Source organism: Protopterus annectens, chromosome 7.part0 (assembly GCF_019279795.1).
Source record: "Protopterus annectens isolate FY-2018-M chromosome 7.part0, PAN1.0, whole genome shotgun sequence".
Classification (NCBI taxonomy): domain Eukaryota; kingdom Metazoa; phylum Chordata; order Ceratodontiformes; family Protopteridae; genus Protopterus; species Protopterus annectens.
In genome coordinates this window covers 1,040,482,201-1,040,496,831 of record NC_056739.1, presented here as the reverse complement: position 1 = coordinate 1,040,496,831, position 14,631 = coordinate 1,040,482,201, and the positions used below count along the sequence as shown (strand labels likewise).

The following is a 14,631-nucleotide window of genomic DNA, read 5'->3' as shown; positions in this document are numbered from 1 at the left end:
ATGTGGAATCTGTCTTCCAACAATGACACTTGCCTTTCTTGGGTGACATAAACCTGAAAAAAACATGCAGTAGCAAAATATGAACACAAGAAAAATCCCTAACGGGGCACATATGAAAATAGCAACCACTAGGTGATCAGACAAACGAGAGAAGATGGTGTTTGGACTCGCGGCAGAGAAGTTCTGAGGATGGTACATGTGGATGCAACATTCCATGTAATTTGCAGTAGTAAAAGTATTTTGTATACTGGCTGGACATTAGGGTCACCTAGACAGGGAATCCCTCATGTTATGAATACTGCAACATGGGAATAGAAGGACATCATACAATGCTGTTTAAAATTTTGTTCAAGAAAATTTTCCAGTAGCAGATAAAGGGCAGCTGAAAAACTGACTGCTTCTCCAAAACATAGGCAGAACAAACACAAGGATCAATAGCTTCCTGGAACAGCATACTGCAGCAAAACAACAGAGCATCTTATTTTTCTGTACAGTCTGGCAAACATTACCTCTTGTTTATGCAGCGGAAGACAGCAATTTTATTGAGAAATACCATCCAAAATTCAGATCAAACTAAACACGCAGACCCACTATGGTTTGTTTTATGTGAGTTCAGTGAAAGAAATGAAAAATAACCTTGTCTGACTAGCTAATGACTAGTTGAAAAAAGTAAATTATGAATAAATAAATAAATAAAACAGGCAGAGATTCCGCCTGTTTGTAAACTTACCTTTGCATAAAGATAAATGGTAAAAGAATATAAAAAAAAAGCAATTTAATAAAAGATGTAAAATATTATTGTTCAAAGCCTTAAGTAAACAAGATGATACAATAAACAATTATACTTTGATAAACATATGGTGTTATGGAATTTTTATGTACCTGTGACTCTAAGTAAGTTTAAAATGACTGCAAATAGAATGAATACTTAAGATGCTTACAGTTCCTTCTTCTGCAAGAAATGAGATGGACTGGTCCATGCCTCCTCCTTCTGTGCCAACATAATGCTCACATCTTGCACATATATCTGCGAGTTCCAACTAAAAATAACAAAGAGACTAGTCAATAAACAGTACAGTAGAATGACCTTCAGTCATACAGGAACATACGCATGGTGTTTTCTCCGCCCTATTACCAAGAAATGCAAACTCAGAAAAAACACTTTGCTACACAGGGCAGACAAATGGAATGCATTATAACTAAACTCTATTGCCACTAAGGAAGGTGATCTTTATGAAATAAGTTAGCTGCACTAGGTGTCTTAACATTATTCATAAAATCTATGAGAAATGAGGTGCCTGTGAAACATTCTTCCTCTTTGCAGTTGGCAAATGGTGAAATTAAAGAATGCACTATGCCAGAATTCTGGGTTGTTTTTCTTGTTTTTTTCTTTTTTAATCTATTTAAACAGAAAAAAACTAAGAGGGGAAAGGTTAAGCAATGGAAAATACAGCAAAACATGAAACGTCAGATAGAAAAGGGGCTCCAGTTTGGCACAGACAAGATAACAGTGGCAAATACACATGATGACATTAAAATGCACTGAAAGAACACATTCAGATAAACATCTCTCCATTACAATTCCAAGGGTGTTTGCTACAGTCCCTGGAACTCTAAGACAATTGCAGCTAATGTAAGTTAAAGTCCAAGGTTACAGTACCTAGGAAAATTCCCCCTATGCTGAGGTACAGTGACTTTGGTATTTGCATATATAATTAGCATGGGCAAAGGAGCTACTTTTGAAGTGAAGCAGCAAGTTTCATAATTCATTGTTTAAATGCTGAACTCAAAACCTATTTTTCACAAATACAGGACATATAATATCAAGGCTTGCAGTGGTGACATGGAATTCTTTATTCAATGCCTGCAAGCAATTAAAATCAATTGCATGTAATTCCACAGTACAACCACTTTAGAATAAGCCTGTTTGTTGATCCATCCTCAACCACTGCTCCCATTTTGCACTGGGTCAGGGTTACCCTTCCTCAGTAACAATCATCTCGAGCCAAGGTTTACACCGCTGGGTGGCTAGCCCTGTCGCGGTAGTTCATTCGCACTACTCACCTGTGCACAAACACTTACCTACAGTCAATTTAGAGTGTCCAATCCACCTACTGCATGACTTTGGAATGAGGGAGGAAACCATAGAACCCGGAGAAAACCCATATGACTGCAGGGAGGACATGCAGACTCTGCACAGAAGGCACCCTGGCTGAGAATCGAACCAGAGAAGCTCTTGCTGTGAGGTGACAATGCTTAGCGCAGAACCACTGTGGCCACACACAAGAAGCCTGTTTGTTGATATTCACAGACATGTCTATAGGATAAAATGTCCGAAGCAGGGACAGTCAGCTTACTACATATAGTATGGGGGGGTAGTTGTCCAATCCCTTCAATACCATTGTAATTAATTTATTAACAATTATAAGAATATCTAAAGCAATCTAGCCTGTGAAACACAAATATGTTCCCATAAAGGTTAACTAAGAAGTTATGTACCTACCATAACGTTCCATGTTAGTTGTCTTCTCTCGCCTTCTTTCTTGCTTGATGGGTTCGGAGCCGATCCCTCGGCTCCACTCGCACTGCTAAGCTCGAGAGTCACTTTTACCAGCTCGAGGCAGCCCCATATCCCATGATGCAAGGCGGTAAGTACCCAGATCTCGTTTGATGACAAAGGGCAATAGCACCAAGCATAAAATACTTCCCAAAGGAAGAAAGAAAACTTACAGATGGAAGAAGGACCAGGTCTCAATAGTCTTCAGCATAACAGTTTCTTATAACAAGGTCTGTCCAGGCCAGGGGGAAGGAGGGAGGGTCGCAAGAAAGAAGGCGAGAGAAGACAACTAACATGGAACGTTATGGTAGGTACATAACTTCTTAATGTTAAGTTGTCAATCTCGCTTCATTCTTGCTTGATGGGACCGTCCCTAGCACCTCTATCCTGGGTGGCTCAATGGAACAAACTCTTGAGGACTGTAGAGCCAAAACTGGCTCTGTCCCTGGAGGCCAAGTCCAATTTGTAATGGGAAACAAAGTGTGAGGAGTGGCCCAAGTGGCGCTGCACAAATAGTGTCTAAAGGAAGTCTAGCTTGAAAAGCTGTAGAAGTAGCTAAGCTCCTAGTTGAATGTGCTTTAGGTTTTGAGCACAGCTGTTTTCCCCTGAGCAGATAAATTTCAGAGATGACCGAAGAAAGCCATCTGGACAAGGTCACTTTAGAAACAGGAAGGCCTTTTTATTATCCATAGGAAACAAAAAGTTGATCAGATTTTCTAAATTTTTTGTTCTGTCCAAATACTATCTAAGTTCACGTTGGACATCAAGATAATGTAGCTTCTGTTCAGCTCTATCTGAATAGTTAGGAAAAATACAGGAGATCAATGGATTGATTCAAATTGTTCTTTGAAGCTACCTTAGGCAAAAAGGTTGGGTTAGTTCTCAAAGATACTCTGTCTTTGTGAAAAACCAAATAGGGGGGGTCGAACCGAAAGAGCATGAAGTTCAGACACCCTCCTAGCCGATGTAATAGCCACTAGGAATAAAGTTTTCCAAGAAAGATATTTCAGGGAACAAGAAACAGCTGGCTCGAAGGGGGGAAGAATCAAGGATGTCAGCACTAAATTTAGATCCCACTGAGGAGGAGGATTCCTGATTGGAGGCTTTAGTAGGAAAATTCCTTTCAAGAAGGCCCTGCAGAGCCTATGGGACATAATATTATGATCTGCTATCCCGACATGAAAATTGGAAATAGCAGCCAATTGAACTCTGACTGTGGAAGAAGAGCAGCCTGCATGAAAAATCTCTGCTAAGAAGTCCAGGACTGCCTGAACAGGGGCAGTAAAAGGATCAATATTCTTGGCCTTAGCCCAATAAGAGAAAGCGTTCCATTTGCTTGTATAAATCCTCCTGGTAGAGGATTTTAGCGAAGCTACTATGATGTCTCTAACTGGGTTAGAGATCAAAGGAAGCCTGGCTAAGGAAGGAAGTGGAGCAACCATGCTGTGAGGTTGAGAGAAGGGATTGACGGTGCAGCTGACCCGATTGGTGAATCAGAAGATCTGGCACTGGGTCCAGATGCCACGGCTGCACCAAAGGTGATGATGGAGGAGCGAAACCAAACTTGTCGAGGCCAGTAAGGGCAATGAGAATCAATTTGGCTCTCAAAGCGGTAGCTTTCTGGATAACCTGAGGGATCAGAGGAAATGGAGGAAGGCATAAAGAAGTCCCTGGGGCCAATCTTGGGTCAGAGCATCTCTGGGGGATGGCCTGATGGAGGAAGAGGCAGAAGAAGTCTGGACATTTGCTGTTTTGGGGAGTAGCAAAGATCGCAGCATGGGCGACCCCATTCCAGAAAAATCTCTTCGCTATAGATTGCTTGAGAGACCACTCGTGAGGCATGAGAATAGCTCTGCTCAATCTGTCCGCTTCAATGTTGGTTTTCCCAGGGATATGCGTTGCTACCAGAAACCGAAGAGAGGAGATAAGCCCATTGCCATAGTCTGAGCTTCTCGACACAAGGGTAGGACTTGGTTCCGCCCTGTTTGTTGATATACCAAACTACAGACATGTTGTCTGTGTGGACTGCAATTGTCCCTACGGGAAGAAAGTCGTTGAGGGCTTGCAACGTTAAAAGCACTGCTCTCATCTCCAGGACATTTATGTGCAGATGGTACTCGAGCGGCTGCCATGTCCCATGAACCATCCTGCCCTGATAATGGCCCCCACCCGATCAGGGAGGCATCCGTGGTGACAGTGGCTATCGGGGATGGGGTACAAAGTACCTGCCTTGGTGAACCTGAGGAGATGTGATCCACCAAGCAAGATGCTCTTTGCATATCTGTGTCACCAGAATCTGGTGACGCATTGGAAGTTGTTAGGTATGACCATTGTGTAAACAGCATCCACTGAAGAAGGCGCATGTAGAATCGAGCCAGGGAAGAAGAGTAATGGCCGCAGCCATGAGACCTAATACCTTTAGAACCATTCTGGCCTGTACTTTCTTGTTGGCCAGAATGATTCTGACATGACTCTGAATGTCTGAAACTCTTTGATCTGTAAGGGTAGCTGACATCCGAACAGTGTTTAAGTTTGCGCCTATGAAGGTAATAGACTGGCAGGGCAATAAGGATGACTTTTCAAGTTGATCGAGATGCCCAAATGAGAACAAAGGTTTATTGTGTAATCCCTGGCTTGTGTAAGCTGATGCCTGGTGGTGGCTGACAGGAGCCAGTCGTCGAGATATGGAAACACCTGGAATCCTTGGCGTCTCAGGTGGGCCGTGACCACTGCCATGCATTTGGTGAACACTCTGGGGCTGTAGTGAGACCAAAGGGCAGGGCTCTGAACTGGAAATGACTGGACCCCAGAAGCGGAGAAATCTCCTGGATGAATCTTGATGTGATAGTGCATCCTGAAGATCTATTGAGCACATCCAGTTGTCCTTCTGTAAGAAGGGCAGAATTGACTGAAGAGTGACCATTCGGAATCTTGTCTTCCTGACAGACTTGTTGAGTCTGCTGAGATCAATATTGGTCTCCAGTCTCCCGTCTTTGGGGACCAAAAGAACCTTGAGTAGATTCCGGGCTCTGAATGGTCTGTTGTAACTGGCTGAATGGCTCTTTGCAGTAGTTTTGAGACTTCTAACTCTGCAATTTCCCTTAGACCGGGTGGTACATCTGGAAGGGAACTTGAGGGAAGGGACTTTCCTCGAAAGGAATTATGTAACCCTTGGATATGATGTACCCATTTGTCTTGAGTGAGGGAATGCCAGGCTTCTGGGTACAGTGATAATCTCCCGACTGCCTCCAAGGAGGACAGCGAACAACATCTCAGGGATGCTGAAGGGCTTGAGAGGCTCTCTGTTTCCCTGGTTTTGGACCCCTCTGCCTCTAGTGTTGTTACCCCTCTGCCTCTAGGGTAAAACTGACCACGTGGGCGTGACTCCTTGGGATTCTGAACCACATTTTCCCACCTTTCTGTCCTTTGGGATAAGGTCTAGAAGGGGTGGAAAAGACTCCTACAGCAGAAAGAGTCTTGCCGTCCTGTTCCACCTGGTCAAAGTTTCCTTCACCTGAGGGCCAAACAAAGCTGACCCATCAAAGGGAGAATTTGTGAAGGAGGCCTTAAAGGATCCACAAAATCACATAGCCGCATCCAGGCTTGGCGTCTGAGAGCCACACCTGTACCTGCTCTACTAGCTCCATGCATAAGATATTAGCGCATGGAGGAGTTTGCCTCTCTTGAGCCCTGCAGCTGTAGGATCCTGTACTACTTCTCCAGCTCTATCCTCTGGAGTCTGGTTGGAAGGGAAGTCAATCTGTAAGAGATCATAATATCTCTTCTGCACCTCTGAGACTTGAGGACAATCCCATTTAAAGTAGTCTATCATTCTGGCTATGGCTATCCTGACTATGGTTTGCAAAGGAGATGTCCTCCTCAGGGACTCAGTGCCATTTGACTGTACTTCAGGGGAGGCATAACCCAAAGGAGATGCTATCTGGGTGGAGAAGGCCAGAGACTCATCTGAAGAGGAAACTTCCTTTTCAGAAGGCTCCTGCTCCAAAGGAAGAGCTCCTCCGAATAGGAGTAGGAGAGTCCAAGAGAAGAGAAACAGCAGATTAAGGTCTCAAAGCCATAAAGGCATTAAGAATGCCCTGTGAAAAAGTCTGCCAGTCTGGAAAGGGTACTGAGGAGGAGAGACATCCTTATGTTTTCTTTTATTATTTTGAGAAGGATCTGCCCTAGGCTGAAAGGAAGGGACCGATGTAAGCTTGCTCTCTAGCACAGATGTCGGCTCTTCACCAGCTATGTTAAGAGAAGTACTTTGTGGGGCATTCGAAGAGATGAGCCATGGTTCCCTCACCATCCTGAGCAGATGTCTGCGGAGCTTCTGTGGACATCCTAATGGCACTTTCCTTAGCAGCCTCTGAAGCGATGCCGCTACAGGAAAAGAACCACCAACCATACAGACCTCCAGGCCTTCATCAGCCTTGAGAGGGATATCTGGATTCAGAGGCACAGCCAAAGATTCAGGCCTAAGCTTTTTGACCGTTTTCTTCAGAGGCTCACCAGACAGACCTGACCTCACCAGACAGACCTGACAGACCCTCCATACCAAGTGTTAGTAACTAAGCCTCTGGTTCTCTAGGTAAATTTTTAAGGCAGAAAGATGAGTGGGGAGTGTCTTAGGAACAAATGCCTAGCAAATCGCGCACGCCTTGTAATCGTGTGCAGAACAGACACTAGTCGTGTTTATCTTTATGTGGAATCTGTCTTCCAACAATGACACTTGCCTTTCTTGGGTGACATAAACCTGAAAAAAACATGCAGTAGCAAAATATGAACACAAGAAAAATCCCTAACGGGGCACATATGAAAATAGCAACCACTAGGTGATCAGACAAACGAGAGAAGATGGTGTTTGGACTCGCGGCAGAGAAGTTCTGAGGATGGTACATGTGGATGCAACATTCCACGTAATTTGCAGTAGTAAAAGTATTTTGTATACTGGCTGGACATTAGGGTCACCTAGGCAGGGAATCTCATGTTATGAATACTGCAACATGGGAATAGAAGGACATCATACAATGCTGTTTAAATTTTTGTTCAAGAAAATTTTCCAGTAGCAGATAAAGGGCAGCTGAAAAACTGACTGCTTCTCCAAAACATAGGCAGAACAAACACAAGGATCAATAGCTTCCTGGAACAGCATACTGCAGCAAAACAACAGAGCATCTTATTTTCCTGTACAGTCTGGCAAACATTACCTCTTGTTTATGCAGCGGAAGACAGCAATTTTATTGAGAAATACCATCCAAAATTCAGATCAAACTAAACACGCAGACCCACTATGGTTTGTTTTATGTGAGTTCAGTGAAAGAAATGAAAAATAACCTTGTCTGACTAGCTAATGACTAGTTGAAAAAAAGTAAATTATGAATAAATAAATAAATAAAAACAGGCAGAGATTCCGCCTGTTTGTAAACTTACCTTTGCATAAAGATAAATGGTAAAAGAATATAAAAAAAAAGCAATTTAATAAAAGATGTAAAATATTATTGTTCAAAGCCTTAAGTAAACAAGATGATACAATAAACAATTATACTTTGATAAACATATGGTGTTATGGAATTTTTATGTACCTGTGACTCTAAGTAAGTTTAAAATGACTGCAAATAGAATGAATACTTAAGATGCTTACAGTTCCTTCTTCTGCAAGAAATGAGATGGACTGGTCCATGCCTCCTCCTTCTGTGCCAACATAATGCTCACATCTTGCACATATATCTGCGAGTTCCAACTAAAAATAACAAAGAGACCAGTCAATAAACAGTACAGTAGAATGACCTTCAGTCATACAGGAACATACGCATGGTGTTTTCTCCGCCCTATTACCAAGAAATGCAAACTCAGAAAAAACACTTTGCTACACAGGGCAGACAAATGGAATGCATTATAACTAAACTCTATTGCCACTAAGGAAGGTGATCTTTATGAAATAAGTTAGCTGCACTAGGTGTCTTAACATTATTCATAAAATCTATGAGAAATGAGGTGCCTGTGAAACATTCTTCCTCTTTGCAGTTGGCAAATGGTGAAATTAAAGAATGCACTATGCCAGAATTCTGGGTTGTTTTTCTTGTTTTTTCTTTTTTAATCTATTTAAACAGAAAAAAACTAAGAGGGGAAAGGTTAAGCGATGGAAAATACAGCAAAACATGAAACATCAGATAGAAAAGGGGCTCCAGTTTGGCACAGACAAGATAACAGTGGCAAATACACATGATGACATTAAAATGCACTGAAAGAACACATTCAGATAAACATCTCTCCATTACAATTCCAAGGGTGTTTGCTACAGTCCCTGGAACTCTAAGACAATTGCAGCTAATGTAAGTTAAAGTCCAAGGTTACAGTACCTAGGAAAATTCCCCCTATGCTGAGGTACAGTGACTTTGGTATTTGCATATATAATTAGCATGGGCAAAGGAGCTACTTTTGAAGTGAAGCAGCAAGTTTCATAATTCATTGTTTAAATGCTGAACTCAAAACCTATTTTTCACAAATACAGGACATATAATATCAAGGCTTGCAGTGGTGACATGGAATTCTTTATTCAATGCCTGCAAGCAATTAAAATCAATTGCATGTAATTCCACAGTACAACCACTTTAGAATAAGCCTGTTTGTTGATCCATCCTCAACCACTGTTCCCATTTTGCACTGGGTCAGGGTTACCCTTCCTCAGTGACAATCATCTCGAGCCAAGGTTTACACCGCTGGGTGGCTAGCCCTGTCGTGGTAGTTCATTCGCACTACTCACCTGTGCACAAACACTTACCTACAGTCAATTTAGAGTGTCCAATCCACCTACTGCATGACTTTGGAATGAGGGAGGAAACCATAGAACCCGGAGAAAACCCATATGACTGCAGGGAGGACATGCAGACTCTGCACAGAAGGCACCCTGGCTGAGAATCGAACCAGAGAAGCTCTTGCTGTGAGGTGACAATGCTTAGCGCAGAACCACTGTGGCCACACACAAGAAGCCTGTTTGTTGATATTCACAGACATGTCTATAGGATAAAATGTCCGAAGCAGGGACAGTCAGCTTACTACATATAGTATGGGGGGGGGGGTAGTTGTCCAATCCCTTCAATACCATTGTAATTAATTTATTAACAATTATAAGAATATCTAAAGCAATCTAGCCTGTGAAACACAAATATGTTCCCATAAAGGTTAACCAATTAATTTAAAGTGGAACTTGAAGTATTACTTCACCCCAGACATTCTGACATATATCTTCCACTTCTTTTCAAAAAGGAACTAATACAGAGTACACCATAAAAATATACAACCACTCCTCCCATATATTTGATGTACATCACCAGTATAGCTTAGACTTCATATCCAGGATAAATACACATACTTATATAAGGAAAGAGGTGCCATCTGCCAGGAATGGGCTTCAGAGATGAAACAGCACAAATCATGTGGGCCATTAATAGAAAATCCCCATCCACTGAGTAAGCTCCTCATCATACAACAATTTAACCTACTACCAGTAAGAAACAGTAAGGGGAGTGTATGTTATTTTTTTAGGGTCTATATTACATGTTCAAAGAGTCAGTTCAACAAACAGCATTTTACATAAAAAAATGCCGTTCAGTGAACTGGTATAGTGAGATTGCGGTATAGTGAAGATTGGAAAATTTGCCAAGGAGGTAGCCACCACTCTTGCAGTATGCCCCTTGGGTCTGCCCTGCAAATTTATGTTATACTTGTCACAGCAGAAAACATTAGTGTAAAAAAAGCCACCTAGACAAGGTGACATTGGACTCTTTTTGGCCTAATCCATTAAGGGGAAAGGAAGCCGAGAGCTGGTCACCTTTGTTGTGATCTTTGGATCTAATTAGAAACATTGTTGCCTATCAACATCTACATAGTATTAACTTCTACATGGTGCAGCTTGTACTTTCTATGATCCATTAATCTGCCCATGTTTTTTCCTCAGTATTCCAGTCGTACAGCATGAACTGAAAGAGACCTAAAAAATACCTCCACCTGGTGTCATGTAATTAACATTATAAAGAAAATCTCCACAAAAACACAATACAGCTTAGAAGGAAGAAATGAAACAGAATTAACCCAAGTCCTTAAGATCTCACCAAAAGATTTTAATGCTTCCCCCTGCAGAAAAAAAATGCTTTCACAGCAGTATCAGCTTCTAAGTTTACTCAAAAGGAAAAACTGCCAGAAAAACAAGCATAAGAATGAATTAAGTTTACCTATGTCGATGTCACCCCATTGTAAGTCAGCTAAAAATGCTACTTACAAAGTCAGATCTAAAAAAAAATACAAAGATAAAAGGGGTGGCCTGACAGAAGATGGAATGCTTGGAAGTATCGCAGCAGCAGCAAGGAAAAAAAGTAAATCAACACGACTATAATTTGAAATTCATCAGACCTGCAAACAAAACACATTGTACTATAATTGCTTCAAGGTAGAACAAAAGAATAAGGCCATCTAGTTTGGCCTTTTAAGTGTCTACACATTTTAAATCCCCTCCATCCTTAACTTATCCCTGTCCTTTGCCCTCTTGAATGCCTTTGTGAATTCACTTTCCAGCACCAATTTTGGCTGTCTATTCCATGGGTCCACAACTTTCTTTGCGAAAAAGTACATTCAAGAGATCCAGAGAGTAGACACAATCCACTGTCTCTGCCTCCTCTGCTCTCTGTCCTTCCTCTACAAAATGACTTTCATTTTCCCTGATGTGATCTTGTGCACAGATATCACAATGCCTCCCCTGTCTTTTCTGGTCTTATATGAGAAGAGTTCTAGTTCCACTAGTCTCTGGTCACATTTCTTCCCCTTCCTCTCAGAGGCCTCACTGTAGCGTTTCCCTACATTATTTCCATCAGCCTGATCTTCCTGCCCTTATATGGCCCTCAGAACTGTGGCATTACATCTTTGCTTCTGGAATCTATTCTCCAGAGGATACAGCCTAGCATTCTGTTTACTGCTACTACTGCCCTCTCATTCTGCTCTCAGTGATTCACAGAGCATCTCAACACCTACATCCTTTTCTAGGTTTGCTGCATTCAGTTCCACTCTGCCAGCTAACACTTCACACCGATGTTGTTGTGGCTGAAGTGAAACACATTGTATTCGTCAGAAGTGTACCTTAACTGCCACTCTTTTGCCCACTTGCTTAACCTAAATACTTCAGCAGTCTCTTTCCCCAGTCCTCCATTGTTGCACCTACCTTTGTGTCACCAGAAAAGGTGTTGATCCTCTTTTTATTCCATCAGCTATGCCGGACACAAATATACTGAAAATTACTGGAACAAGGACAGACCCCTACAATACCAAGTCACTTTCCTAATTTCTGAGATTGTCCCAGCCAGCACATTGCTCTGTGTCCTACCATTCAACAATAAAGCTATCCAGCCCCTTAGTCTTGTGGTTATGTCCAATCTTTTCAGTTTTCCTATCAATCTTCTTTATGGGACTGAGTCAAAGTCTTAAGCAAGGTCCAGAAAGACTACATCTACTGGTATTCCCCTGTAAAGTTCATCTGTAACTTAGTTACAAAATTGGATCCAATTTGACTACCAGCTCGTCCTGACCAAACACCCATGTTGGTTGTTCTCCCAGAGACTGTTGTCCTTTAGGAAAGCAAACAGACTTTTCTTCAGGATTTTCTCCATGACTTTCCCTACTACAGCTGTTAGGATGATAGGCCTATACGCTCTCTGGATATTTCCTACTGCCCCCTTGTATAATGGTACCACAGTTCTGCCTTCCAGCCCTCAGGCATTTCCACAGTGATCGGTGATTTGCTGAAAACCATGGTCAGGAGATCTGCTAGCACAGTAGCAATATCCATGAGGACTGTTTACATCTGGTCACTGCACCTGCCAACATGGCAACTGCATTTACTTTTCTTTGTAAATAATGAAACAAGTTATTCATTTAGTACCTGTTCCTTGATCTCCTTCCCATCTTTACTTACCCTGGCCAAGTCTATGCCTCACTTCCTTATTTAAGCTAAGCACCTAAAGAAGATCTTCCTCCCACTCAACTCTTTCCAACTCCCTTTCAGCTTGTGCCTTTTCTGCTCTTCAGTTAGCCTACTTGCACTGTGCCTTCTACCTACTCCCCAACCCACCTCTTGCATATCCAGTCTTTTGTATTTTATCTTTTGCTTCACTTTCTTGTGTAGCATACCGGCTTTATCTTTTTATCCCTCTGCCACATACCCCAGTCTACAGGCATGAGCACTACATCCCTGACCTAGTCACATAGCATCTTTACTCCTTCAGTTTTATCCAGAACCCCAATTTACCTTTAACCTCTCCAACAATTTATCATAAAATTCTTAAACACACACACACACACACACACACACAAAACAGAAGTGGGCAAACCAGAGCCGGCTTGAGCTTGCTTCAAGCCTGAGTATAAGTTCGGCTTGGGTGCATCATCCAACAAGTTAAAGAGTCATAAAGAAGCCAAGTTACAATCGTAAGTTTTTTTTTTCTTGAGTAACTGCTGACTGTTGATTCAGACCAGACCCGCGGGCTTAGAATGTTTTCTATTAGGTCCAGTATGCATATATAAGCATTGTGCTTGGCTGGAATTCTAGACAGGGTGGTGCCACAGCTCTGAAAAGGAAGAGGATTTAAACATTGTCTATTGCTAGATGATGTAGCTGAGAAATTGTTTTATAAAAATATCTGCAGCTCATTTTTAGGATGAAGGGTGCATTACTTCCTTTATTCCACAGTGCTTGCATGCTTTCATGGAGGGAAAGGAGCCTGCTTCTATGAGAGAAGACAAATCAGGAGAGCACGGATAGCACTAGCAATGTTAAGGACAGCATGGGCAAAATTATTTTTTGTTTTTACTGCAGTAAGCCCTAGTCTCTCAACTGTGCAGTACTTTAGCTCAATGCAGTGAATCTCCGAAAGGCACTCTGTATGTTTATGGGTGAGTATATGTGTTCCTGAGCAACATACTGAAATTACTACATTACTGTAGTAGTTTTCTTTTTTCTTTCACTTTCCTCACCATGAAGCACCAGAGATGTTATATATATATATATATATATATATATATATATATATATATATATATATAAATATATATATATAAATATATATATATAGTTATTACATATATATGGCTACTACCTATATGGTTAACACTTGTTGGGGGCAGCCTTATGTGTTTACCAAACACAAGCTGAAATAGCAAAATGTTACTGTTCTTACATTTTCCATTAATTTCTCAGTGAGAAATTAGTGTACAGAAAGGAGTTATTATTTTTGGGGGGGTCTATAATACATACATGACAGCAAAGGGCAGTTATAGTTGATAAGGTTTGTTGGAAGGGCAGTTTGTAGCAACTTCACAGTCAGAGGTGGTGCATCTTCTCAGAAGGAGTACAGTCCACTGGGACAGGGTGGGTATTTTGCACCCAAATAGATTATTAGTAATAATAGTTTATTATTATCAATTTAATAAAGATAAAATAAATAAAGATGCTTATTGTTCAAAAAATATCAACTTACGACATAGGCAACCATACATTTAGATAAATGAAAACAAACCATATTGACAAATTTTCAGTTCCAAGTGTTACACATCACTTATAATCTATCTAGCCATTATCAGTCAAACATTACAAAGTTCATTCAACTCCTGCCTTCGTTAAACCTCATTCCTCCTCCAAAACATCATTCTGCATGTACTGATCCCACAATTTCCATGTTTTCTATGTAATTTGCTTCTACATTTTTCTAAAGATCCCACTTACAGTTGTTTCATCTCCGTTACTATATTCACAACTTCTAGTACAGTTGGTTTGGACTTTGATTTCCATTTTCTAATAATTGCTTTTTTGGCAGCCACCAGAACTAAAGTAAGCAAGGCCTTACTATGTGTAGGCAATTCCAATTCTGTATCATAGCTCAAAAAAAACATTTCCTTAGTTACACATATTTGCTCATCCCATATTTCTGTGACAGCAGTCTGCAGTGAAATTTTTAAAGTTTGACAACTCATCACACTCCCAAAAAATCAGAATAATTTATTGGCCAAGTATACACGCATACAAGGAA

At 41.3% G+C, this 14,631-nt stretch overlaps 1 protein-coding gene across 1 annotated transcript in view; it reads right to left on the bottom strand.

Moving 5' to 3' along the window:
• GALK2 (galactokinase 2) overlaps positions 1–14,631 on the bottom strand; it is a 612,555-nt gene that overhangs the window by 311,775 nt on the left and 286,149 nt on the right. The window contains exon 6 of the mRNA XM_044076364.1: positions 8,202–8,300. Within this exon, the coding sequence (XP_043932299.1) occupies positions 8,202–8,300 (99 nt within the window). The remainder of the gene's footprint in view (positions 1–8,201; positions 8,301–14,631) is intronic.